Source organism: Epinephelus fuscoguttatus, linkage group LG14, assembly GCF_011397635.1.
Source record: "Epinephelus fuscoguttatus linkage group LG14, E.fuscoguttatus.final_Chr_v1".
In the NCBI taxonomy this organism is placed as follows: Eukaryota; Metazoa; Chordata; class Actinopteri; order Perciformes; family Serranidae; genus Epinephelus; species Epinephelus fuscoguttatus.
Genome location: NC_064765.1, coordinates 17,120,642 through 17,148,635, shown reverse-complemented (window position 1 = coordinate 17,148,635; position 27,994 = coordinate 17,120,642). Strand labels below are relative to the sequence as shown.

The following is a 27,994-nucleotide window of genomic DNA, read 5'->3' as shown; positions in this document are numbered from 1 at the left end:
CCAATAAATCTGACGGCAACGGTTGCGGCTTCTTGACAGCGGCAGTCAGCCTCTGACTGTCTCGGCAGACTCTGCAGTCAGCAGTGACACATCAGCCTCGTTTCTTTGTTCATTCTCCGACTACTACTAGCCGTCGTTGACCGCTTCTAAGTCATGTCCGACGGCGGGGGGACGGAGGAAAACTCCGGCACCATGGAGGGGTCGGCCGTTCAAACGGTCGCGGATACATCGGTGCTGCAGAAGCACATGAGGAAATTGGTACCGCTGCTCTTGGAAGATGGCGGCGAGGCCCCGGCCGCTCTGGAATCCGCCCTGGAGGAGAAGAGCGCAGTGGAGCAGATGAGGAAATTTCTGTCTGACCCTCAAGTTCACACCATCTTAGTGGAGAGAAGTGCACTCAAAGGTACATTTAGCGAGAAGTGGTCAGCTAGCTAATATAATTTAGATAACGGGGCTAACGTTATTCATTCAAACCGCAGCGAGTGTTGCCGTTAAATTCATCTACAACGAGATGACGATGACGTAAATCGAATATTAGCAAAGTTAACATTGTATGACAGGTACTAGCTAGATAACATAAAGCTAGCATGCTATCTTTGTCCATCACATTGTTATATTGAAAGGCAGCTACGCCACAATGGGTGTGGGAGAGAAACCGAGCCAATGACAACACAACACTCCAGTGAAGCTGCTTAGCTACCATTATAAGGTGTGAGACAGGTTAACTTGCTATTCTAGTGTAGAATTTAATGCACACCCAGGTTAGCATTGTGTTTTAAAACGCAGTACATTTAGCATAATAGCTGTTGGCAGAGGGGCTATGCAAAAGAAAATGGAGCAAACACACAGTGCTAATATTAACAGCACAAACCCCACAGACATCTAAAGACAACGAATCCTTTGTAGCAGCTGCAAGTCATGTTGTGTGCACCATCTTTTGGTGTTATCATGTGAACCGGCTTGTGTCAATGCACCCATTATATTCAGTTTCCTCCGCTCGCCCTTCCTGATGTTTTATGAGTGCTGGACCTTGATCCCTTGATTCTGCACATGACCAGCCAGAGTCTGAGCCTGCAGGTTTCAGATTCCCAGCCCCAGCCTTTCCATTTTCTTCCTCTGAGAGTACTGATGCTGCAATGCAGAGTGCAGTTTATTTCCTGCAAGCCATGACCTCACTTGTAAGGAAGGGTGGGGACATGGATGAGTGGACGCCAGACTGCACTGTCACCCTACTGTAACATGACCGATTATACTCGGATAAACTCAGCTCATGTCTCACATCCAAGTATTTATTTTCACCATTAGCAGCAGGATAATTTTGGTCGGCCTTGAGCAATCAGTCCTTACTGCTTGTCGGGTGCATGATATATCTTGATTTCAAGTTGATTTCATTGTGGAAAACAGCTGCTGCAAACACTCAGTTATCATTGATTAAGATTATAAAGGTGTAAGACTTACATTTTATTTGTTCTTCACACAGAGGATGTTGGAGATGAAGGAGAGGAGGAGAAGGAGTGCATCACTTATAACATCAGTGTTGACATACACTATGGGTTGAAGTCCAACAGGTAAATAATAATAATCTTATGCACTGAGCAGAGATATTATTTTCAGGAATGCAACTGTATATGATTTAATTTGTAAAAACGATAAAACACCTCCTTCTGTCACATAACCTGTACTCCAAAAGATGATTTTCATTTACTGCTTTGCACTCAGCTCCCACTTATCAAGTTTTGATAAAAGCTCTGTTGATTTAACTCTGATATTTTTTGCTCTTTTCTCCCCTGCAGCTTGGCTTTCATCAAGAGGACAGCTGTCATCGATGCAGACAAACCCATATCAACCCAAGTTCGAGTTCTGACCTTGAGTGAGGATTCTCCCTACGAGACACTCCACTCTTTCATCAGCAATGCCGTCGCTCCTTTCTTCAAGTCCTACATCCGCGAGTCTGGCAAGGCAGACAGGTAAGCCTCGAAATATATCTCAAAATGTTGATTAAAAACCTTTCATCTAGTAAAGGAAATCATAAATCCTGATGGAGAATTCATCTGCACTGTCACCTCTGTCCTAACCCTCTAGAGATGGGGATAAGATGGCTCCCTCAGTGGAGAAGAAGATTGCTGAGCTGGAGATGGGCCTTCTCCACCTGCAGCAGAACATTGAGATTCCTGAGATCAGCCTGCTCATCCACCCCATCATCACAAACATTGCCAAGCAGTGCTATGAGCGCGGGGAGAAGCCCAAGGTCACTGACTTTGGTGACAAAGTGGAGGATCCAACCTTCCTTAACCAGCTGCAATCTGGAGTCAACCGCTGGATCAGGGAGATCCAAAAGGTAAGAGCCTTTCCTGTATTTCTATCTCAAATTTCATATAATAACAGTTATGTGAAGAAATTTCTCCTAAACTCACCACTGGGTTTATTTGTCTCCTCCACCCTCCCATTTATCAGGTGACTAAGCTGGATCGTGACCCAGCTTCAGGCACAGCATTGCAGGAGATCAGTTTCTGGCTCAATCTGGAGAGAGCCCTCAACAGGATCCAGGAGAAACGAGAGAGCCCTGAGGTTCTGCTCACACTGGACATCCTCAAACATGGCAAACGTTTCCATGCAACTGTCAGTTTTGACACAGACACTGGTGAGTTACAATCAGTCAAAATGATTGTCCCTGGCTTGTTTTGCTTCAGGAAGTATTTTGAATACAGTATGATTAATTGTTAATCCTTTGTCTACTTCTTACAGGTCTGAAACAGGCCGTGGAAACCGTCAACGACTACAACCCTCTGATGAAGGACTTCCCTCTCAACGACCTGCTCTCTGCTTCAGAGCTTGATAAGATCCGTCAGGCCCTGATGGCCATATTCACTCACTTGAAAAAGATCAGGAACACCAAGTACCCCATCCAGAGGGCACTGCGTCTTGTGGAGGCCATCTCCAGGGATTTGAGCTCCCAGCTCCTGAAGGTGTTGGGCACCAGGAAGCTCATGCATGTTGCCTATGAGGAATTTGAAAAGGTTGGTTTGATTGGGTCTCTTGCATAAAATCAAACCTATTTCATATTTCCCCCCAGGAGTACACTCTTACTAAGCTACTCAAAATATTCTACTTGTTCCTAAATGTCCTGTAAACTTCCACGTGCAGGTGATGGTGGCGTGCTTTGAGGTGTTCCAGACCTGGGAGGATGAGTATGAGAAACTGCAGGTGCTTCTGAGGGACATTGTGAAGAGAAAGAGAGAGGAGAACCTGAAGATGGTGTGGCGTCTGAGCCCAGCCCACAGGAAGCTCCAGTCACGTCTGGATCACATGAGACGTTTCAGAAGGCAGCACGAGCAGTTGAGGGCTGTCATTGTCCGTGTGCTGAGGCCTCAGGTAAAGTGCCAACCAACATGTCTTACCATTATTTATTTATTTATGTCATGTTAATTTTAATGTTATATGTAGTTTTATCGCCACTTGATTGACTTGATTAACCGTTCTTTTACCTTTTTGGCTCCAGGTTTCTGCTGTGCCACAACATGCCCCTGGAGAGACAGTTGAGCCTCAAGACATGAAGGTAGCTGGAGTTCTCTTTGATGCTGCTGACGCCAACGCCATTGAGGAGGTCAACCTGGCATATGAGAATGTCAAAGAGGTTGATGGTCTGGATGTGTCTAAGGAAGGCATGGAAGCCTGGGAAGCCGCCATGAAGCGGTACGATGAACGCATCGATCGCGTGGAGACCCGCATCACTGCCCGCCTGCGTGACCAGCTGGGAACCGCCAAGAACGCCAACGAGATGTTCCGCATCTTCTCCCGCTTCAATGCTCTCTTTGTGCGCCCCCACATCCGCGGTGCCATCAGGGAGTACCAGACGCAGCTCATCCAACGTGTGAAAGACGACATCGAGTCGCTGCATGACAAGTTCAAGGTGCAGTACCCTCAGAGCCAGGCCTGCAAGATGAGCCACGTCCGAGACCTGCCGCCAGTGTCTGGCTCCATCATCTGGGCCAAGCAGATCGACCGTCAGCTGACTGCGTATATGAAGAGAGTGGAGGATGTTCTGGGAAAAGGCTGGGAGAACCATGTGGAGGGTCTGAAGCTGAAGCAGGATGGTGATAGCTTCAGGGCTAAACTCAATACTCAAGAGATTTTTGATGACTGGGCTCGCAAGGTATGGAGCTGATTACAGACATTAATATGGTGTGGCATTTCTAAATAAATATTTGAAAAATGCTATAGTTTTTTGCTTCTTACAGTACAAGTTTTCATGACGTTTTTGTCAAGTCTTCTGTTTTTTAAATATTTTTAATCCTTTCTTCTGTAAATCAGGTGCAGCAGCGTAACCTGGGTGTGTCTGGCCGCATCTTCACAATCGAGAGTACTCGTGCCCGTGGACGCACTGGAAACATGCTCAAGCTTAAAGTCAACTTCCTTCCAGAGATCATCACCCTGTCCAAAGAGGTCCGCAACCTCAAGTGGCTGAGCTTCCGCGTTCCTTTGGCCATCGTCAACAAAGCCCACCAGGCTAACCAGCTGTACCCATTTGCCATCTCTTTGATCGAGAGTGTGCGCACCTACGAGCGCACTTGTGAGAAGGTGGAGGAGAGGTCCTCCATCTCCCTGCTGGTGGCTGGGCTCAAGAAAGAGGTTCAGGCTCTTATTACTGAAGGCATCACTCTGGTCTGGGAGTCATACAAGCTGGATCCGTATGTCCAAAGGCTGGCTGAGACCGTCTTCAACTTCCAGGAGAAGGTCAGTGTCACAATGAAATGGTTGCATACATAAGCATGGACTCCCATCTTCAGTGCTGTTGTTTTATCACCCCAAACATTCATTCTGATGTTTTTTTTCCTGCTGTATGTTGTTTCCAGGTGGACGACCTCTTACTGATTGAGGAGAAAATTGATCTTGAGGTTCGCTCCCTGGAGACTTGCATGTTTGAGAATAAGACCTTCTCTGACATCCTCAACCGAGTCCAGAAGGCTGTGGACGACCTCAATCTCCACTCCTATTCCAACCTGCCCATCTGGGTCAACAAGCTCGACATTGAGGTTGGCATCAAGAAGCAATACAATTATTTGTTCTTCTTGTTTAGCTGGATTTTGACTGTTGACTTTTGCTTCTTTTTCCACATGGCTGGTCTGAATGGTTTTAAAACCTTATTGATTTTTGTTCTATTTTTGTAGATTGAACGCATCCTGGGAGTGCGTCTGCAGGCCGGCCTTAAGGCTTGGACCCAGGTGCTCCGTGGCCAGGTGGAGGACAAAGCTGATGTGGATATGGACACAGAGGCTCCACAAGTGAGCCACAAACCTGGAGGGGAGCCCAAGATCAAGGTAGCCATTGTGACTGTGTTGCCTTCTGCCATTTTTTGTGTGTTGTTACATTTCTAATGAAGACTTTGGATTACTGGAGACAACTCACTGTCTGTTATAACAAACTATTCTGTCAATTTCTTTTCCCAGAATGTCGTCCATGAGCTGAGGATTACCAACCAAGTGATCTACCTGAACCCACCAATTGAAGACTGTCGCTACAAGCTCTACCAGGAGATGTTTGCCTGGAAGATGGTCATCCTTTCTCTTCCCAGGATTCAGAGCCAGAGATACCAGGTAGGGATGTCTGAAAAGTCTGAAAGTTGGATTTTATTTTAGTTCAGATATTTAAAAAGAGAGATGTATGAAATTGTGTCGTATTACACTTGTGCTGTTGTGTTTATCTAAGCAAGTCTGTCCTTCCTCACCAGGTGGGAGTCCACTATGAGCTGTCAGAGGAGGAGAAGTTCTACAGAAATGCTCTGACCAGGATGCCAGATGGCCCTGCAGCCTTGGAGGAGGCTTACAATGCCGTGGAAGACATTGTCAACGAGGTGGAGCAGTATGTCAAGGTAAGAATCATCTGCCATGTGTTATCATACCTCAGCTTTATTTGTGAGTGAATTACTTTGTTTGAGGAACAGATATAAAGAAACTAAATGACAAATTGTTTTCTTTTGTACTGTTTCTATGTCTTTATGTCATAAGCGCAATATATACTGCATGTGCATTAGTTTCGTATTGAGTATCAATCTCTTTTCTCTGTTGCCCTCATGCAGGTGTGGCTCCAGTACCAGTGCCTGTGGGACATGCAAGCTGAGAACATCTACAACCGTCTGGGTGAAGACCTCACCAAGTGGCAGGCCCTGCTGGTCCAGATCCGCAAAGCACGTGGAACCTTTGACAACGCAGAAACACGGAAAGAGTTTGGACCTGTGGTCATTGACTATGGCAAGGTAATGTCTAACGGTTATGGGTGCTGTATTTGAAAAGCATTTCCCAAACATCAGTCGTTTAGAAAATGTTAATTCATGTTCAGATATTACATTATTGGTCTTCAGAACATACATTTTAGGCAAATTTTATATCATATTTTTAACCATTATTTTAAGGTAAGCTTTTATTTGAACCCCCTTATTTGTGTAATTTTGTTTCATTTTTTGCTCCATCTTCTGCAATGAATATCCTGTTATATGTCTATGGGCTTTTTATTAAATGCTCATATTTGTCCGACAACAGGTCCAGTCCAAGGTGAACTTGAAGTACGACTCCTGGCACAAAGAAGTGCTCAGCAAGTTTGGCCAGATGCTTGGCCAGAACATGCAGGACTTCCATGCCCAGATCTCCAAGGTATGGCATAATATGATTGAGAAAAATTCTTCTGATCAGCTTTGGGACATTGATTTCCAAGAGACAGTGATAATTTTCCATGTGATTTTTCTTAGAACATTTCTGTTTTTCTGTTTCCTTGACAGTCCCGTCAAGAACTGGAGCAACACTCTGTGGACACGGCTAGCACTTCGGACGCTGTCAACTTCATAACATATGTCCAGACCCTGAAACGCAAGATCAAACAGTTTGAGAAAAATGTGGACGTAAGTACTCAAACATTCAGTATAATTACCTTTTATTCTTTTATATATGTGCATGCTTCATAAAAAATAATTTAGGGTTTTAATCAGTTTCTCCCTCCTTTTACCCCCAGTTGTTCCGTAATGGACAGCGTTTGCTGGAGAAGCAGAGATTCCAGTTCCCTCCGTCTTGGCTCTACATCGACAACATCGAAGGTGAATGGGGGGCCTTCAGTGACATAATGAAGCGCAAGGACACCGCTATCCAGCAGCAGGTGGCCAACCTGCAGATGAAGATCGTCCAAGAGGACAAAGCTGTGGAAAATCGCACCACTGACTTGCTCAATGACTGGGAGAAGACCAAACCAGTTGCTGTAAGAGAAATTGAATCATCTAAATACATTTGAAATACAGTTACAGTACATACAGCACAGTCACCCTTAGTTGATACTTTTTGTGGACTGAAAAGTAGAGCAGTTGAAGCATTTGCAATTGTGACTGAAAAACTCATTAGACCTTTGTAATCTGAATTATTTTGCTTTTTTTAATGTCTGTTTGGTAATCTGTTTCACCAGGGTAACCTGCGTCCAGAGGAGGCTCTTCAGTCTCTGACGATCTACGAGGGCAACTTTGGCCGTCTGAAGATTGAACGGGAGAAATGTGCTCGCGCCAAAGAGGCTCTGGAGCTCACAGACACTGGCCTGCTCAGCGGCAGTGAAGAGAGGGTGCAGGTAATGCCAACAAACATTCACATAAAACCATTTTTAAATCACCAATCAAATACCAACTAACAGGCAGCAAGTATCTCACAGACACTAATTTGAAATAGGAGTAGTATTTAAACCATTATGTACAAGTCACAGCTCTTAGATGCTCCAAAACCATAGCAGTGCCTAAAAATACCCATTTTCTGTCTTTGTGGCGACTTGTAGGTGGCACTAGAGGAGCTGCACGACCTGAAAGAGGTTTGGTCCGAGCTGTCAAAGGTCTGGGAGCAGATCGACCAGATGAAAGAGCAGCCGTGGGTGTCTGTACAGCCTCGCAAGGTAACATATCCACAATAATCATTCAGAGAATTGAATACCTACTGCTTTTTTGTGAAAATCTTTGCATATAACAATCCTTGTGTTGGTGTTTTGTGTTTGTAGCTTCGTCAGAGTCTGGATGGTCTCCTGAACCAGCTGAAGAACTTCCAAGCAAGACTGAGACAGTATGCCTCCTATGAGTATGTCCAGAGGCTGCTTAAAGGATACCTGAAGGTAAAGCAGCTAGTGTTTCCCCACTAAACACATATTTGACTCATGAGAAAACTTAGACATGGGTTATTACATTCTCTGCTTTTCCCTTTCTGTCACCAGGTTAACATGTTGGTGATTGAGCTGAAATCAGAGGCTCTGAAGGAACGCCATTGGAAGCAGCTGATGAAGCGGTTGCATGTGAACTGGGTGCCTTCAGAGCTGACCCTGGGACAGATCTGGGACGTGGATCTGCAGAAGAATGAGATGGTGGTGAAGGACGTTCTCCTGGTAGCCCAGGGAGAGATGGCTTTGGAGGAGTTCCTCAAACAGGTGAAGAGGGAGGGCGCTCAAGAGATGATGAATTGTAGTTGTGATGCTCATAGGGCAACTGGCCTTTTTTATCTAAAGCTTCCAGTCTAAATGATCTCTGGATTATAGACCTTAGATATTAACTCAGTGGTTTCGGTCCTCAGATCCGTGAAGTTTGGAACTCATATGAGCTCGACCTGGTGAACTACCAGAACAAGTGTCGTCTGATCAGAGGCTGGGATGACCTCTTCAACAAGGTCAAGGAACATATTAACAGCGTGTCCGCCATGAAGTTGTCGCCATACTACAAGGTAAACAGAAGTACATGTTGTGTTCTTTTGTTTCACAGATATTTAAGTTTTCAGAACAGCATTAACATCACGTTCTTCTTTTTCATTTCTCCCAGGTGTTCGAGGAAGACGCTCTGAGCTGGGAGGACAAGCTGAATCGCATCATGGCTCTGTTTGACGTTTGGATTGACGTCCAGCGTCGCTGGGTCTACCTGGAAGGCATTTTCACTGGCAGTGCTGACATCAAACATCTGCTGCCTGTAGAAACCCAGAGATTCCAGAGGTAAATTAAGGACCTTCATTTGTACACTTTATTTTAACAAACCAGAATTTCTTTTGGCAAATTCTAATGGTCAGAATTTTGAATGAAGCGACAAGCTCAATAAACCTATTGGTAACCCCCCTAAAGTACTACTGTAAGAGCCTACTTTAATTTGTCTCTCTGTCTTTATTCCACAGTATCAGCACAGAGTTCTTGGCACTGATGAAGAAGGTGACAAAGTCTCCTTTAGTGATGGATGTGCTGAACATTCAGGGAGTGCAGAGGTCTCTGGAGCGACTGGCTGACCTTCTGGGAAAAATCCAGAAAGCTCTTGGAGAATACCTGGAGAGAGAGAGATCATCATTCCCCAGGTAAGATGATGATAGTGGACAAAGGGACTGTACATTGTTGTTGATGTGCAGATAAAACACAAAACTTAAAAACTCATAATTACTGATTCAAATAATAATTTATTAACTTTCCCTAATGATCCATCACACTCTTTTGTTTCCAGGTTCTACTTCGTGGGAGACGAAGACCTGCTGGAAATCATCGGTAACAGCAAGAATGTGGCCAAACTGCAGAAGCACTTCAAGAAGATGTTTGCTGGTGTTTCCAGCATCCTGCTCAACGAGGACAACTCTGTGGTGCTGGGAATCTCCTCCCGAGAAGGTGAGGAGATTCTCTACAAGACACCAGTCTCCATCACAGACCATCCCAAGATCAACGAGTGGCTGACCCTGGTGGAGAAGGAGATGAGGGTGACGCTGGCCAAACTGTTGGCCGAGTCTGTCACAGAGGTCGCATCCTTTAACAAGGGCACAGCCATTGACTTGAGTCAGTACATCAACTGGCTTGATCGTTACCAGGTTGGTATTAAGGGCATTTATTCTACACATGTACACAGTATTCAACATATATGGAAATCGAGTGATGTCTAATTTCACTTGATCCTCTCTCCACAGGCCCAGCTGGTGGTCCTCTCCACTCAGATTGCCTGGTCTGAGAACATCGAGTCTGCCTTGACCACCATCTCTGGCGGTGGGGACATGGCACCCATGCAAGGAGTGCTGTCAAATGTGCAGGCCACACTCAACGTGCTGGCTGACACTGTGCTGATGGAGCAGCCTCCACTCCGCAGGAGGAAACTGGAGCACCTGGTTAGAGGAAATTTTTTGAAGTACATTTTTTAATGAATGTTGTCCAGTGAAAACTGTGTCTCAAATTCTTCTTCTGCTCCATCGTAGATCACTGAGCTGGTGCACCAGCGTGACGTGACCAGGACTCTGATCAAGAACAAGATCGACAACCCCAAGTCCTTCGAGTGGCTCAGCCAGATGCGCTTCTACTTCGACCCCAAGCAGACGGATGTCCTGCAACAGCTTTCCATTCAGATGGCCAACGCCAAGTTCAACTACGGCTTTGAGTACCTGGGTGTCCAGGACAAGCTTGTCCAGACCCCACTGACAGACCGCTGCTATCTCACCATGACACAGGCTCTGGAGGCCCGCCTTGGAGGGTCACCATTTGGTATGGAAGCTTTTTTTGTACTCATAAGAAATAGAAATTTAGATTTTAAGAAGAGGTTTACACATAAAATGATCAACTTCACGGAGTTTGTTCTTCATCTAGGTCCTGCTGGCACAGGAAAGACTGAGTCAGTGAAAGCTCTTGGACACCAACTGGGCCGCTTTGTTCTGGTCTTCAACTGTGACGAGACCTTCGACTTCCAGGTACATAACTGCCACCACACCAATTACACATCAAGTGATCATCATTTGCCTTTTTTATAGAATTTAGCTATTTCTCATATTGTTCACCTAACTTACAAATCTCCTCCTGTTTGTTTAGGCCATGGGTCGTATCTTCGTAGGTCTGTGCCAGGTGGGAGCATGGGGCTGCTTCGACGAGTTCAATCGTCTGGAGGAGAGAATGCTCTCTGCCGTCTCCCAGCAGGTCCAGTACATCCAGGTGGCCTTGAGGGAGCACAGCAACCCCAACAGAGACAGGAGTATGTATAATATGTGTGGCAACTCATGTGTCATGAGACTGTCTTTAAAAGAGAATGTCCAGGTTCAACTTAGTATCTTTGAGCACCAATTGCCAAGAAAAAGGAGGGCCGCCACAGTGCAGAGTAAAATTTTGAAAACCTAAACGCCACTGTTTTTTAGATTTAACATGAGAACTGCATTGCGTCTCCCCCTCAGGTGTGCCAGTCACCACAGAGCTCCTGAACAAGCAGGTGAAGGTGAGCCCAGATATGGCCATCTTCATCACCATGAACCCTGGCTACGCTGGCCGCTCCAACCTGCCTGACAATCTGAAGAAGCTCTTCCGCAGTTTGGCCATGACCAAGCCCGACCGCCAGCTCATCGCCCAGGTCATGCTCTACTCTCAAGGTTTCCGCACGGCCGAGATCCTCGCCAAGAAGATTGTGCCCTTCTTCAAGTGTGTACTGTTATTAAAAATTTACATTGCTTTGAGAGAATTCTGAGCGTGTTTCCTCTCTAACTGTATCCTTTGCCTTTATTTCAGGCTGTGTGATGAGCAGCTGTCATCCCAGAGTCACTACGACTTCGGCCTGCGAGCTCTCAAGAGCGTGCTGATCAGCGCCGGCAATGTCAAGCGTGAGCGCATCCAGAAGATCAAAAGGGAGAAGTTAGAGCGTGGAGAGGACGTTGATGAGAATGACATCGCTGAGAACCTTCCAGAACAGGAGGTATAGAAAATTATACATCGAAGGGCTTGAAGCAAAGCTCTGTCAAATAATTTTTTTTGAATCCAAACAGAAATTTGAGTTGCTTGAGTGGTTATTTCACTCAGTCTGTGCCTTGTTACTATAGATCCTGATCCAGAGTGTGTGCGAGACCATGGTTCCCAAGCTGGTGGCAGAAGACATCCCTCTGCTGTTCAGCTTGCTGTCAGACGTCTTCCCTGGAGTTCAGTACATGCGAGGAGAGATGACCGCTCTGAGGGAGGAGCTGAAGAAAGTCTGCGCGGAGATGTACCTCACCTACGGAGATGGTGACGATGTAGGCAGCATGTGGGTAGAGAAGGTATGTAGCTGAATGCAGGCAACATTGGGTAGTGAGTCTGCCGAGAAATAGTGATTTATACAGCCCTGTCATCTCCTAGAGACACAGTGCTGTATTCAACAAGCTTGCATAGTAAGTACCTACTCTTAAACTTTGTGATTCATCCTCTTTTAGGTGCTCCAGCTGTTCCAGATCACACAGATCAACCATGGTTTGATGATGGTGGGACCTTCAGGTAGTGGAAAGACCATGGCATGGAGGGTGCTGCTCAAGGCCCTTGAGAGGCTGGAGGGTGTTGAGGGAGTTGCTCACATCATCGATCCAAAGGCCATCAGCAAGGACCACCTGTACGGAACCCTGGACCCCAACACCCGTGAATGGACCGATGGCTTGTTCACACACATCCTCAGAAAGTGAGTCCTGCAACACATTTCATTAGTAAAGGTAAAAATCAGCTTAACAAAGGTCTGTGGTGTAAAATATTTTTAATTTAAATTTCAGGATCATTGACAATGTTCGAGGTGAGCTGCAGAAGCGTCAGTGGATCATCTTCGATGGTGACGTTGACCCTGAGTGGGTTGAAAATCTCAACTCAGTCCTGGATGACAACAAGCTGCTCACTCTGCCCAACGGAGAGCGTCTTAGCTTGCCACCCAATGTAAGAACACAGCACTACAAACACAGATGTCATATTTTGTCTACTCTCTACCTGGGGACAGTGTGCTGGAATTATCCCCTCTCTGCACAGGTGCGTGTAATGTTTGAAGTACAGGACCTGAAGTATGCCACCCTGGCCACTGTGTCTCGCTGTGGTATGGTCTGGTTCAGTGAGGATGTGCTCAGCACCGACATGATCTTCAACAACTTTTTGGCTCGCATGCGCAGCATCCCATTGGATGAGGGAGAGGATGAAGCTCAGCGCCAGAGGAAAGGCACAGAAGATGAAGAAGAGGCTGCATCACCAATGCTTCAGGTAATTTAAGGGAAGGGAAAAAAATCTCTTAAGCAAGGAAAATGGAAGCAGAAGAGTGGCATTTATGACATTTTCTCATAACTGATATCCTATTGCATGTTTTACTTTAGATTCAGCGTGATTCTTCAGCGATCCTGCAGCCGTATTTCACCTCCACAGGCCTGGTCATCAAGGCCTTGGAGCATGCATCCAAGATGGAGCACATCATGGACTTCACCCGCCTGCGCTGCTTGGGTTCATTGTTCTCAATGCTGCACCAGGCCTGCCGTAATGTGGCACTCTACAACAACAACCACCCTGACTTCCCCATGCCCATTGATCAGCTGGAGAGATACATGCAGGTAATGTTCTGCTTTCTGTTCTCTATATAACAGAGTAAATAAAAAGCATACATGTCTTTATTGTTTTTATATCAACTTGAATCACTGCAGAAATATGTATTTTCTTAAAGCTGATACATTTTGTGGCATTATCTCTCTACAGAAATATCTGATCTACGCCGTGCTGTGGTCATTCTCTGGTGACGGACGGCTGAAGATAAGGGGTGAGCTTGGAGAATACATCCGTCGCATCACCACTGTGCCCCTCCCCGCTGCTCCCAATGTCCCAATCATTGACTACGAGGTACAGCCTCTTTGTGTTCAATCAGATTTTGATTGTTTTCTTGACTAAATCTAGAAAACTACTACTCCAGTCTTTTAAGTTCAGAATCGTGATTGATTGCATTGTCTTCTTTACGTTGTCCAGGTGTGCATCTCTGGTGAATGGCAATCCTGGCAGGGCAAGGTGCCCCAGATTGAGGTAGAGACACACAAGGTGGCATCCCCTGATGTCGTGGTTCCCACCCTGGATACTGTTCGCCATGAAGCTTTGCTTTACACATGGCTGGCAGAGCACAAACCGCTGGTGCTGTGTGGACCTCCCGGCTCCGGAAAGACCATGACCCTGTTCAGCGCCCTCAGGGCCCTGCCTGATATGGAGGTGAGAGATAAAGATACAATATGCATCCTTAAAATTAGTTAAGTCTGACCTTAAAATTTGATTGACATGTTTAAATAAGTATGTATATTGGAGATTAACATGTTCTAAACTGCTGAATTAGTATTAAAAACTGGGTTAAATGAGGAAAATATTTTGCAATCGTCAACATTTGTAATTTCTAAATTTTTGTCCTACACTCCACCAGGTTGTCGGTCTGAACTTCTCCAGTGCCACCACTCCAGAGCTGCTCCTGAAGACCTTCGATCATTACTGTGAGTACCGCCGTACCCCCAACGGCGTCGTCCTCGCCCCCGTCCAGCTGGGCAAGTGGCTGGTGTTGTTCTGTGATGAGATCAATCTGCCAGACATGGACAAGTACGGCACACAGAGAGTCATCTCTTTCATCAGGCAGGTATGAGCCATTGTTTACTGCAATTTTATTTTTCCATGTTGCTAAAATCATTGGAGCATAACATTTGGTATGTATTGTTTCTTAAAGGCTCCCTGTTGTTTCTTCTTTGCAGATGGTGGAACACGGAGGTTTCTACCGCACCTCAGACCAGACTTGGGTCAAACTGGAGAGAATCCAGTTTGTTGGAGCCTGTAATCCTCCCACTGACCCTGGCAGAAAGCCTCTCACACACAGGTACACTTCCCACACTCATTTGAACATTAACATAATTGATACCATTATTTAAAGAAAAAATAAAATGAGAATGATGCTTTAAAAAAATTAACATTGCACAAGCCCTAACAGAAGCCACGTTGTTTTGCTGTTCCTAGGTTTCTGCGTCATGTTCCTGTGGTGTATGTGGACTATCCAGGCCCAGCCTCCCTTACCCAGATCTATGGCACCTTCAACCGTGCCATGCTGCGCCTCATCCCCTCTCTGCGTACCTATGCCGAGCCTCTTACTGCTGCTATGGTTGAGTTCTACACCATGTCTCAGGTAAATAAAATAACTAAATATCTTTATAAAACGTCAAATGTGTAAACATTGAAACTAGAGTACAAACAAGAGATAAGACAGATGTTTTATTGATCACTTTTACGGTAATTAATGTACACTATTTATTTGCTTATCTAATTTCAATCCCTTTTCCCCCTTCAGGAGCGGTTCACCCAGGACACCCAGCCTCACTACATCTACTCTCCCAGAGAGATGACCCGCTGGGTGAGGGGTATCTTTGAGGCCCTGCGGCCACTTGAAACTCTGCCTGTGGAGGGGCTCATCCGCATCTGGGCCCATGAAGCTCTCCGTCTCTTCCAGGACAGGTGAGTGCATGTGTCGAGAAGCTGAACAAGAGGGTATTCTCATCTATTCTGGTAATGTTTTAAGAGATTCTGTATGCTGTCTGTATGCTCATGAGTTTCTTTGTTTTTAAAGAACAGTAATTTTGGTGACAATAAGGCTCATCCTAAACCTTTTTCCAGGCTGGTTGGTGATGAAGAGAGAAGATGGACAGATGAAAACATCGACACGGTTGCTCTCAAACACTTCCCCAACATTGATAAGGAGAAGGCTCTCAACAGGCCTATCCTCTACAGCAACTGGCTCTCCAAGGTAAACCAGAAATAGGTTGGCTATGTTGTGATATTCCTGCTTTGGTAATGATGCTGAATGAAGCCTTCAGCAGTCAGATTTCCATTTTCACTGAGTTGATCATATGTGAATGCAGGACTACATCCCAGTGGAGCAGGAGGAGCTGAGGGACTATGTGAAGGCCCGTCTGAAGGTGTTCTATGAAGAGGAGCTGGACGTCCCTCTGGTGCTCTTCAACGAGGTGCTGGACCACGTCCTCAGAATTGACCGGTGAGTAACTGCCTCTGAGCTGACTACTACTTCAGGTAGGGAGTGATTGTTTTGGAGTGAGTTTTTAAAATTGTATTTCCTCCCCCAGAATCTTCCGTCAGCCTCAGGGCCATCTTCTGTTGATCGGTGTGAGTGGAGCAGGAAAGACAACTCTGTCTCGCTTCGTAGCCTGGATGAACGGATTGAGTGTGTACCAGATCAAGGTTGGTACAAGACATGAAAATATTTGGAGCCATATCACTACAGTGGCCTGTCTGCATTTATTGACGTATGTATGTGTGTGTGTGTGTTTGCAGGTACACAGGAAATACACTGGAGAGGACTTTGATGAGGACCTGCGTACAGTGCTGCGTCGCTCAGGTTGCAAGAATGAGAAGATTGCCTTCATCATGGATGAGTCCAACGTGTTGGATTCTGGCTTCCTTGAGAGAATGAACACACTGTTGGCCAACGGAGAGGTAATGTGCTGCCACCATGATCTGTCGTGTTTTCCATTAAACTGTCAAGCAAAGTCCTAATTTGTTAATGTTACCTGTTCTCCATAGGTCCCTGGCCTGTTCGAGGGAGATGAGTACGCCACCCTGATGACTCAGTGTAAGGAGGGAGCCCAGAAGGAGGGCCTGATGCTCGACACACACGAGGAGCTGTACAAGTGGTTCACCAGCCAGGTTATCAGGAACCTCCATGTCGTTTTCACCATGAACCCTTCGTCAGAGGGCCTGAAGGACAGGGCTGCCACATCTCCTGCCCTCTTCAACAGGTACAGACACACATGCTGAACACTGAGCAGGAAGTAATGTATTACATCACAAGCGGGGAATAGATACTACGCTCGTTCACATGGCTAACTAAAAACTTTTCCTTGTGTTAGGTGTGTGTTGAACTGGTTTGGAGACTGGTCCACAGAGGCCCTGTATCAAGTGGGTAAGGAGTTCACCAGCAAGATGGATCTGGAGAAACCAAACTACAAGGTGCCAGACTACATGCCCATCGTCTATGACAAACTGCCCCAGCCACCATCTCACCGCGAGGCTATTGTCAACGGCTGTGTGTTTGTACACCAGACACTCCACCAGGTAGGGATGTTTCCAAGTTTGCAGCGGTGTTTAATTGATTGTGATTGTGTGGTATACTTCATACACTGTTGTTAACTCTACACAGGCTAACAACCGTCTGGCTAAGCGAGGTGGCCACACGATGGCCATCACTCCTCGCCACTACCTGGACTTCATCAACCAGTATGCCAACCTGTTCAATGAGAAACGCAGTGAGTTGGAGGAGCAGCAGATGCACCTCAACGTTGGTCTCCGCAAGATCAAGGAGACTGTCGATCAGGTGAAGTAACACTGCAATTTATTTCAGTTTATTTTATTTTATTTATTTTAGTTTAAGTCCAACAGGCATTGATTCTGTATGTCGTCTGACTGATTGTACTCATGCCTCCTCATCTAGGTGGAGGAGCTTCGTCGTGACCTGAGGATCAAGAGTCAGGAGCTGGAGGCAAAAAACGCTGCTGCCAATGACAAGCTGAAGAAGATGGTCAAAGACCAGCAGGAGGCGGAAAAGAAAAAGGTAGACAGGAAGTAATTTATCACTTAGAGCAATGTGTTGTTTTTTTTTTTATTAAAAACTACAGTGATCCCTGTAGCTTGGCATATTTGGATTGAATCAAACCATACTCCTACACTGTTACTGTTATGATTCCAGGTGATGAGCCAGGAGATCCAGGAAGCTGTGTACAAGCAGCAGGAGGTGATCAAGGACAAACAGCTGAGTGTCAAAGAGGACTTGGACCAAGTGGAGCCTGCTGTCATTGAGGCACAGAATGGTACAGTGGTGTATTTACTCACAGCAGTCTATATATTGCTTTTGGTTTGTCGTCACACAATGAGAGCTGCAAAGATACGTAACACTCATATTTTGAGTTTGTCTTACGTTTCATCCCCGTACAAACTTTTTCAATTGTTAAGTACAATGACTATGTGGATGTGCACAGAATATTCCAGTTTTTAGCTATTATTTCAAAAAAGGCAATGTTCCTGCTAAGCTGTTTAAGTGGCTAATCAAAACAAATAGTCCACCGATGTTTTCCTTTACATGCAGCCTTACATACTCAAGTGAAAGGCTGTTTATCAGGGTTCAGTACCCTAACATGTCATTTATCATGTCAATGTGTTAAACCGTAGGATTTAAATATAATTGTTATCAAATACTCACTGATGGGCTTTAAGTTAACAACTTGATCTTTACCTGCATCCTCCCTTCATCACTGCCCCTTCCTTGTCATAACCCACATCCTTGTTCACCTGATGTTGCTAGCTGTTAAGTCCATTAAGAAGCAGCACCTGGTGGAGGTGCGTTCCATGGCCAACCCACCTGCGGCCGTGAAGCTGGCCCTCGAGTCCATCTGCTTGCTGCTGGGAGAGAGCACGACTGACTGGAAGCAGATCCGTTCCATCATCATGAGGGAGAACTTCATCCCCACTATTGTTAACTTCTCTGCTGAAGAGATCAGGTGAAATAAGAGAGTGTATTCTGTGATTGTTAACCGAAGCTCTCTCCCTCTCTGTCTCTGCCTCTCTCTGACTTTTCAACCCCTGAGTCTGTTTCAAATCCCTCCCTTCTTTTGCCCGATATGCTCCCCTTCTCCCTCTCCTCTCTTCTCTGCTTTTTATGAAATACATTCCCACTTTCACCTAACTAGCGGTGAGTTCTATTAAGCGGCATCATCTAGTAGAAGTGCGGGCAATGACCAATCCCCCAGCCGCAGTCAAGCTGGCCCTGGAGTCTATCTGCCTTATGCTGGGCGAGGAGACCAATGACTGGAAAAAAATCAGACAAGTTATTATCAGGGACAATTTCATCAGCAGCATAGTCAACTTTTCCTCTGAGGAAATGAGGTACCGGTGGCAGAACGTCCGTCTAGTCTTTAATGGAAGCACAAATTATATCAATCAGTAATAAATCAAGTGGCGCCTGTGATTAGGATTTGATTTTAGGTTTCTTATCGGCTGAATCAGAAAATGAGCTGACGGTAACAACCTCGATCAATTTTGCATTTCTCACAGTAAAGATGGAAAAAATTGAAACCCCTTCCTCACCCTGAACAAAATTTAAATGATCCTTTGCAATATTTAATATTTTATGTCATGTGATTCATGAAGATTATTGTACAGTCCATACTGAAGTATTAGACTGTGTGTCGTCTAACTTCTTGGATTGTTTCTACTTCATCCAGTGACTCCATCCGTGAGAAGATGAAGAAGAACTACATGTCCAACCCAAGCTACAACTATGACCAAGTCAACAGGGCTTCTCTGGCCTGTGGACCTATGGTGAAATGGGCCATTGCTCAGGTAAGGAGGCACAAACAATATGAACTTAAGGATAATACTTAGGTAAAAAGAGTACTCCTTTTAATGTGTACCATGTTCTACTATTCCCCCAGCTTAACTATGCTGACATGCTGAAGCGTGTGGAGCCTTTGCGTAATGAACTGCAGAAGCTTGAGGACGACGCCACAGACAACAAGACAAAGGCAGAGGAGGTGGAGCAGATGATCAGAGACCTGGAGGCTAGCATTGCTCGCTACAAGGAGGAGTACGCCGTCCTCATCTCAGAGGCCCAGGCCATCAAGGCCGACCTGGCTGCTGTTGAAGCTAAGGTAACTAATTATCAAACTCTCAATCTCTCTTTTAATCCATCTTAAACTTAACTATCTTACAGCATTTTTCTGAACTCTTGCTCTCTCTCCTCTCAGGTGAACCGCAGCACAGCTCTGCTGAAGAGTCTGTCAGCTGAAAGGGACCGCTGGGAGAAGACCAGCGAGACATTCAAGAACCAGATGTCCACCATCGCTGGAGACTGTCTGCTCTCTGCTGCGTTCATTACCTATGCTGGCTACTTTGAGCAGCAGATGAGGCAGAACCTGTTCACTACTTGGTCTCACCACCTGCAGCAGGCCAACATTCAGGTAGTTAAACCTCTGACACACAAGGTCATTTTGATCTTCACACCTCCAAATCTTAGCCTTACTTGCATTACCAGTATGTTTGTAGGGACTTCTTTTTGCTTCTGTGGTTCTTGTGTTCAAGATGTCAAATGTACATCTAAGCACCTCCACCGATTGATCAGGAATGCAAGTCTGTAGTCTGTATTTACTCAAGTTTACTGATATATAGTCCCTTAGATATGATGTCAAAAAAAGGTGCAGAGACTGTCTTTCTTTTAAACATATCCCAAGGCACACACTCAGGACTTAAAATCTGCACATTTTTCCCCTCAGTTCCGTACTGATATTGCCAGAACTGAGTACCTGTCCAACGCTGACGAGAGACTCCGCTGGCAGGCCAACTCCCTCCCAGCTGATGACCTGTGCACTGAGAATGCCATCATGCTCAAGAGGTTCAACAGGTCAGTATCTGTTCTCACTCCTCTAGCAGTGTTTTTAGGTTTTATTTTGCTTGTGAAAATACTAAGGGTTCCTGAGTATTAATTATCCTTGACTTGATCTCTTTGATACCATTCCCCTTTTTAGGTACCCTCTCATCATTGATCCATCCGGCCAAGCCACGGAGTTCATAATGAACGAGTACAAAGACCGCAAGATCACCAGAACCAGTTTCCTGGATGATGCTTTCAGGAAGAACCTGGAGAGCGCCTTACGTTTCGGAAACCCGCTGTTGGTCCAGGTATGAATGGCCGCTTCACGGTACCATCATTAAGTTTACACTGTCCAAGGCCCTTGAATTCATCAAGGATTTTTTATTTAAAATGATATTAATAATAAGTTATTTTTTTTGCCCCTAAGGATGTAGAAAGTTACGACCCCATCCTAAACCCGGTGCTGAACAGAGAGGTCCGCAGGACTGGAGGACGTGTCCTCATCACCCTGGGAGACCAGGACATCGATCTGTCACCTTCATTCGTCATCTTCCTGTCTACACGAGACCCAACGGTGAGTAGAATGTTATTTAGGCTTTATCCAAGAATAATGTAAGATTATTAGATAGTGTTCAACCAATTTATTTGGTAAAGGTCTGTCATAAAGAAAATTTTGCTTTTGTGTGAAATGGACATTTCCCTCATGTACAAGGAAGTTAACCTGTTTTATGTGGTGTCTCTTTATGCAGGTCGAGTTCCCACCAGACTTGTGCTCTCGTGTCACATTTGTCAACTTCACCGTGACACGCAGCAGCCTTCAGAGTCAGTGTCTGAACGAAGTCCTTAAAGCTGAGAGGCCCGATGTGGATGAGAAACGGTCTGACCTCCTCAAACTGCAGGGTATGATGAACGCTGAAAGGGATGCAGTCTGATTCGTGTCACAGTGGAAAAAAAGCTCAGTGTAATAATAATGTCCTCTGTCTCTTGTAGGTGAGTTCCAACTGCGTCTGCGTCAACTGGAGAAATCCCTGCTGCAGGCCCTCAATGAGGTCAAAGGTCGCATCCTTGATGATGACACTATCATCACCACGCTGGAGAACTTGAAGAAGGAGGCAGCTGAGGTGACCAGGAAGGTGGAGGAGACGGATATCGTCATGGCAGAGGTGGAGGCAGTGTCGCAGCAATACCTGTCGCTGTCCTCCGCCTGCAGCAGCATCTACTTCACCATGGAGTCTCTTAACCAGGTCTGGACACATCTCGTGTTTTCTTTCATGGTCCCCCCCTCCCCCCTTTTTTTTGGTTTTAGTTTTTCTTTTGAATCTCACTTGCTCTTAAATCTACTTGTAAGCCAGTAAAACAACCATTTAATAAACAGACCTTTTTCCTGTCTTGCTCCAGATGCACTTCCTGTACCAGTACTCCCTTCACTTCTTCCTGGACACCTACCACACAGTGCTGTATGAGAACCCCAACCTCAAAGGCGTCAGTGATCATAATCAGAGACTCGCTGTCATCACCAAGGACCTCTTCCAGGTTTGAACCACACATTATGAAAACAAGAGAGTAAGAGGAGTTCGTGTCATGTTTTTCATAGACATAATTCGCCTCTGCTTGTTATTTTTGGTGTAGGTGGCATTCAATAGAACAGCCAGAGGTATGCTGCACCTGGATCACATCACCTTTGCCATGCTGCTGGCTAAGATCAGCCTAAAGGGCTTGACCAGGTAAGATCCCAGTATTAACATTAATATACAACCAGTGGTGGGATTAGTAACATCAGACAACATAAATCTTAATGATTTTAATCCATCTCTTTCCAGTGAGCCCTCTTATGATGCAGAGTTCCAGCACTTCCTGCGTGGGAAGGAGATTGTTCTGACTGGCACGTCGCTGCCCAAGGTGAAGGGTCTGACTACTGACCAGTGTGAGGCCATGGTCCGCCTCAGCCGACTGCCCGCTTTCAGCGACTTGGTGGACAAAGTTGAGGCTGATGAGGTGAGTACTAACAGATACTGCTGCATTTCCACTGTATGGCATGGCTCTATTTAACTCAACTCGACTTCAGAGTAAAAAGCTGTTGTTGCCCCTGGTACTTTTTGAGGTGGTATATTGTGATAAGCATACCTTTTGATAAATTACTTTGTTTTCAGTACAAACTGTATCAGTGGTCATTATTGCTCTCTTTTGTCACTTCAGCAATTCTTCATGTGGCTTGAGAGCAACACTCCAGATCTGGCTGTTCCTTATCTGTGGTCAGAAGAGAAGCAGTCCAGTGAGTATACAAAGTTGTCTTATTTTGGAAGTGATGCCTGAACATTAAGGCCAAGCAGATATTGATTAAAAATTGATGTAAATATGGATAGATATTCTCTGTATATGTGACCTGCTCTCTTCTTCCCTGCACTCCGCTCCCTCTTCAGCTTCCATCGGCCAGGCGGTGCACCAGCTGCTGCTGATTCAGGCTTTCCGCCCCGACCGTCTGCTGGCCATGTCCCACATTTTTGTCTCAAAGGTGCTTGGAGAGAGCTTCATGAACATCATCGAGCAACCTCTTGACCTGGCTAACATCGTGGATAGCGAGGTAGTAACCAGTATTTCTTCTGCCATTTTGAGTGTTTGCTGTTGTCACTGTGGTCGAATCTGTTACTGACTTTCTGTCTCTCTTGTCTGTAGGTGAAGCCCAGCACTCCAGTGCTGATGTGCTCTGTTCCAGGTTATGATGCCAGCGGCCTGGTCAGAGATCTGGCTGCTGAGGAGAACAAACAAATCACCTCCATCTCTATTGGTAAGGAAGGAAAAAGCTCATAGTTTTGACACACAAATAAAATGAAAAACAAGATTATCAAGTATGTTGTTGATATGTTTGTGTTTTTACGCTGTCTACAGGTTCGGCCGAGGGCTTCAATAAGGCAGACAGAGACATCAACACTGCTGTCAAGTCTGGCAGGTGGGTAATGTTTATTTTGCGTGTTTAATTAGCATGTACACATTGTTTTGTTGTTCTGGTATCCCGACTGTTTCTGTCCTGCAGGTGGGTGATGTTGGAGAACGTCCACTTGGCTCCCGGATGGCTGATGCAGCTGGAGAAGAAGCTCCACTCCATGCAGCCTCATGCCAGCTTCAGGCTTTTCCTGACAATGGAGATCAACCCCAAGGTAAACCACATCACTCATAATCCTGTAGTCCCAGAGTTCCTTTTCTCTTTCGCTCTTCAGAGTCTCAGTACTGTGTTTTCTCATCAGGTTCCAGTGAATCTGCTCCGTGCCGGTCGTATCTTTGTGTTTGAGCCTCCTCCTGGTGTCAAGGCCAACATGCTCAGAACCTTCAGCAGCATCCCTGTGGCTCGTATGTGCAAGGTGACTTGCCAACACACACAATTACACCAAAAGCTTAATCATCACCTTTAAAGCTGTCTGCTCACTTCCTCCACATTTGCAATCTAAATGATTTTTTCCATGTCCCTACAGGCTCCCAATGAGCGTGCTCGTCTCTACTTCCTGCTGGCTTGGTTCCATGCGGTCATTCAGGAGCGTCTGCGCTATGCACCACTGGGCTGGTCCAAGAAATATGAGTTTGGAGAGTCTGACCTCCGCTCTGCTTGTGACACCGTCGACACCTGGCTGGACGACACTGCTAAGGTTTGTCTTCATTTCAGAAATCATATGCAGTGCTTTAAATATGTCGGCACACGAATTATGTGTCGCAAGTAAAACGTATATCACTAACCCATAAAGTCATACACGCCTGAGGTTGTTGCTTGATGGGATCACATAAACATACTTTGGCCACATTTAATATGAACATCCGACACTGTAACATTATATATACATGACTGAAAATAAGGAAAAATATAGTAGGACCCCTTCAAGTATTAGAGTTTTGACAGATAGCTAAAAATATGACGAGCATGTCTCTGCAAAAACACACAGGGTCGTCAGAACATTGCACCAGACAAGATCCCCTGGGCGGCTCTGAAAACCCTGATGGCCCAGTCCATCTATGGCGGCCGCATTGACAACGAGTTTGACCAGCGTCTGCTCATCACCTTCCTGGATCGCATCTTCACCAAGGGAAGCTTCGACAGCGAGTTCAAACTGGCTCTCAAGGTCGACGGGCACAAGGACATCAAGATGCCCGACGGCATTCGGTCAGTAGAGGCTTTTATTCATATTGAAAGGATATTTCCCTGATGACCTCGACCAGTTAAAAAACTGTTTATGATTTTGATGTCTTGCAGGCGTGAGGAGTTCATGCACTGGGTAGAGATGCTTCCTGACACTCAGACTCCATCTTGGCTCGGGTTGCCTAGCAATGCCGAGAAGGTGTTGCTCACCACTCAGGGTACGCCACAGCCGGTCATCTTTGTCATCTGTGCTCTGATGTTCTGTCACAGTAACTGGACCACAACTCATCCTGATTCTTCCTCAGTCCATCAGTTCAGATTTCATGTTTTCACAGGGCAGATCATTAACCATCTCTCTTTCTATTCTAGTGTCTTTACTTTTATTTTGACAGGGTGTCTCAGTGCAACGAGCATCTGCTTTGGGCAGAATACTGTGTGTGTGGTGGCAATTAATACGATACTAATCTCTCATCTTGTCATAGTTTCACTTCATTTAGTTTTCTAAGTAGCTCCTAGTTTCAGTCTTGTGTATCACAGTCGTGCAGTTTAGCTGTGTAGTTGTCGCCTTGCTGTCGTCAAAGCCATCGCACTCTAAAAGGTGCTCTGCCCAGAGGAAGGGTGTGTGTCCTCACCCTCCAGCAGCTGTATTTCACAGCCATCATGTCGCTTTGCTGAAGTATTATCCCCACCCATCCCTCAGATTAGGATTGCAAACGACCACACTCCTCCCCATCCCTTCAGCCATACCCTCCCTCCCTGATTTGTCAGATTGATTTCCACACCCTCTCCAAACTCCCACAATCCCAGCTGCCAAAGCATCCGTCCCTCAGGCGAATTGCCACACTCCCCTTCTCCTTCATCCTCACTCCTGCCCCTTAGTTTCTCTCTTTGATCCGTTCCCCTCCATTGGTTATGTTCATTTCTTTTGCAGATCCAGTCAGTCAAGGTAGCGGCTAATTTATCCACTTGGGAGCTATGTTGAATGTTACATTTGATGGAAATGTTGCCTGAAGCCTTGAATGTCTTTTCGTCCTACCCCGTGTAGCCCTAATTTGTTTGTCTGTAGGCACTTCTCTTTTTTTTTTATTCTTTTTTTTTTTTTTTACTTGTTTCTTTTATTAACACACCCTCGAGGTAAGCTGTTTGTTTCTTTGTTCCACTATTAATTTCTTCTCCCCCCTACCTCCCACCATGGCCTTGTCTTCCACCTCCCTCCCCCACTCACTTGCTCCCTCCGCCGGGCTGCGCAGGCACTGACATGATGGGTAAGATGCTGAAAATGCAGATGTTGGAGGATGAGGATGACCTTGCCTATGAGACGGAGAAAAAGGAGCGCACTTCGTCCACATCTGACGCCCAGCCGGCCTGGATGAGGACCCTCCACACCACCGCCTGCAACTGGCTGCAGCTCATGCCCCAAACAGTCAATCCACTCAAACGCACAGTGGAGAACATCAAGGTAATGGCAGATATGAGAGGTAACTGGCGAGCATCATTGAGGAGACAGACCTGTAATATAATGTTTGGTAATTACTCTCATGTTGATTTGTTTGAGCTAGACTCATGAGTGCAGGTTTGAATTTCAGCAAATGAATTTATACCTCCTTTCTTCATGTCATTGATGCATTTGCCAATCGTCTGTATTTAATGTCCTCTTTCCCTAAACACACAAACACCAGGACCCACTGTTCCGCTTCTTCGAGCGCGAGGTGAAGATGGGTGGCAAGATGCTGCAGGAGGTCCGTCAGGATCTGTCCGATGTGGTGCAAGTGTGCGAGGGCAAGAAGAAGCAGACTAACTACCTGCGCACACTCATCAGCGACCTTGTCAAAGGTAAAATCATACTTTTTCTCTCACATTCATTCATGTATATTTAAACATACTTGTTTGAGGTCAGATAAATGAAATGTAGGGGGAAAAAAATTCCTTCTGGTCGGTCTTGACCAACAAGATGTCCTCCAACAGATTATACTTTTGAGGGAATAGCTGGTATACGCCTGTTGGTTCTCTCTCCCCAGGCATCCTCCCTCGCAGCTGGTGTCGGTACACCGTTCCAGCCGCCATGACTGTGATCCAGTGGGTGGCAGACTTCAGTGAGCGCATCAAACAGCTGCAGCAGATCTCCCAGGGTGCTGCCAGCGGGGGTGCAAAGGAACTGAAGGTACTGTTTGGTTAACTGTGTGTGCACAGCATCAAACAGCCTCAACAGAGCCACTCACAGTACTGTTATTTTGCCATTTCCTCTCCTGTCTGTTCTCCAGAACATCCATGTGTGCCTCGGCAGCCTGTTCGTGCCAGAGGCTTACATCACCGCTACACGCCAGTACGTGGCCCAGGCCAACAGCTGGTCTCTGGAAGAGCTCTGTCTGGAGGTCAATGTCACCACCGCCCAGGGTGCCGCGCTGGATGCCTGCAGCTTCGGCATCAAAGGTCAGACGAGCAGGGTCACACTAATTCTGTAACACCCTGCGGCAAATACTCGCACAGCTCATGGAAATGTGAATCCAGTCGATTGTCACCAAAAGAACTTTGTGCTCTAATTAATATTGGGAAATTGTAATATTGAGTTTCAAGGGTTCTAATGTTGAACATGCTGACTGGTTTTCTCAGGTCTGAAACTGCAGGGAGCAACTTGTGCCAACAACAAGCTGTCGCTGTCCACCTCCATCTCCACTGAGCTGCCTCTCACTCAGCTCCGCTGGATCAAGCAGAGCAACGCTGAGAAGAGACACATGGTACGAACAAGATATGTCTATCTATCAAATCTATACGGTCAGACGATTCAGAAAATCATCTTTTGCAGTGGTTGTGTCTCTCATCACATTGTTTCCCCTCTCATTGCAGGTGACTCTTCCTGTGTACCTGAACTTCACCAGGTCTGACCTCATCTTCACGGTTGACTTCGACATCGCCACCAAGGAAGATCCTCACAGCTTCTATGAGCGTGGAGTCGCTGTCCTGTGCACAGAGTAGATGAAACATTTGTCATTCCTGAAGACCGGAGAGTCTTCATTATTAAACCACATATAATCACATACACATTCATTTCTTAATAACCACTGTTTAAAAAGTAGTTTAAAGCTTGTTGCATTCCAATACTAAACGTAGTCGGGAACATTTGTGGAACAGTCATTAACATGTAGTCATTCGTAGTGTTTTTGGAAAGTGTCTGAGAAGGTCAAGAGAATGTTGTGAAATGGTAAATGAAGACGAGATGAAATGTGGGGAAGGAACGTTGGAAGTAAAAGATGGTTTTATGAAGGAAAGTGTTTTTAGATCTAATAAAGTCCACTGGAATGAAATGAACTGCATGAATGGCTTCAGCGTGGTCTCTCATGATAAATGAAATTTACACTAACAGGAAAACAGAATTTAATTATGTTTCATAAGCAGTTATGTATATAAAGGACAACCTTTGGTAGTGTTAAAGCAGGGTTAGAAATTAGGCCCAGTCAAATGCTGTCAAAATATACAAGTCTCTCTAACCAAAAAAACTTGTAGATGTTGGAATCAAGCAGCTACAGTGCCAGGTTGACAAAAAAAGTCAAAGTCCATCTCTGTTTAAGACACTTCTCTGAGGTCTTTTATAAATTAGGTTCAGCAGGTTAGCCTACACCAGATGCCAAGATCATTTCATGACCTGTGGACATCTTAACACTTAAGACACAATAAGCACATGGTAGCGAACATTGACTTTGTGCTGAGCTTCAGTTCTCCTG

General features: G+C 45.7%; 1 protein-coding gene across 2 annotated transcripts; it reads left to right on the top strand.

The window, feature by feature from the left end:
- The first annotated feature begins 22 nt into the window (after positions 1 to 22).
- On the top strand, positions 23 to 27,586 carry dync1h1 (dynein, cytoplasmic 1, heavy chain 1). Of its 2 annotated transcripts, none has more exons than XM_049595261.1 (78): positions 23 to 403; positions 1,481 to 1,568; positions 1,794 to 1,967; positions 2,083 to 2,338; positions 2,455 to 2,641; positions 2,746 to 3,017; positions 3,145 to 3,372; positions 3,500 to 4,153; positions 4,312 to 4,734; positions 4,854 to 5,033; positions 5,169 to 5,318; positions 5,448 to 5,594; positions 5,729 to 5,869; positions 6,077 to 6,253; positions 6,537 to 6,647; positions 6,773 to 6,892; positions 7,003 to 7,242; positions 7,444 to 7,599; positions 7,801 to 7,914; positions 8,017 to 8,127; positions 8,227 to 8,436; positions 8,580 to 8,726; positions 8,822 to 8,988; positions 9,165 to 9,338; positions 9,482 to 9,836; positions 9,933 to 10,127; positions 10,215 to 10,497; positions 10,600 to 10,700; positions 10,819 to 10,978; positions 11,175 to 11,415; positions 11,503 to 11,686; positions 11,811 to 12,023; positions 12,177 to 12,415; positions 12,504 to 12,660; positions 12,751 to 12,975; positions 13,086 to 13,316; positions 13,459 to 13,599; positions 13,723 to 13,956; positions 14,162 to 14,368; positions 14,481 to 14,602; positions 14,740 to 14,905; positions 15,068 to 15,231; positions 15,391 to 15,520; positions 15,636 to 15,769; positions 15,858 to 15,972; positions 16,066 to 16,227; positions 16,315 to 16,529; positions 16,641 to 16,845; positions 16,931 to 17,104; positions 17,222 to 17,341; positions 17,477 to 17,597; positions 18,474 to 18,669; positions 19,008 to 19,125; positions 19,218 to 19,433; positions 19,530 to 19,742; positions 20,055 to 20,182; positions 20,307 to 20,460; positions 20,580 to 20,726; positions 20,902 to 21,052; positions 21,143 to 21,396; positions 21,551 to 21,685; positions 21,782 to 21,876; positions 21,973 to 22,147; positions 22,349 to 22,424; positions 22,573 to 22,733; positions 22,826 to 22,937; positions 23,039 to 23,099; positions 23,184 to 23,307; positions 23,395 to 23,508; positions 23,620 to 23,790; positions 24,082 to 24,299; positions 24,390 to 24,493; positions 25,526 to 25,734; positions 25,955 to 26,108; positions 26,294 to 26,436; positions 26,537 to 26,705; positions 26,886 to 27,010; positions 27,120 to 27,586. In XM_049595261.1, exons 1-78 carry the CDS (start codon positions 154 to 156, stop codon positions 27,246 to 27,248), a joined length of 13,923 nt encoding a protein of 4,640 aa, XP_049451218.1. In that variant the 5' UTR covers positions 23 to 153; the 3' UTR covers positions 27,249 to 27,586. The 2 variants fall into 2 exon arrangements, with proteins under 2 accessions (XP_049451218.1, XP_049451217.1); XM_049595260.1 differs by lacking the exon at positions 18,474 to 18,669 and adding an exon at positions 18,089 to 18,284.
- Positions 27,587 to 27,994: the final 408 nt, after the last annotated feature.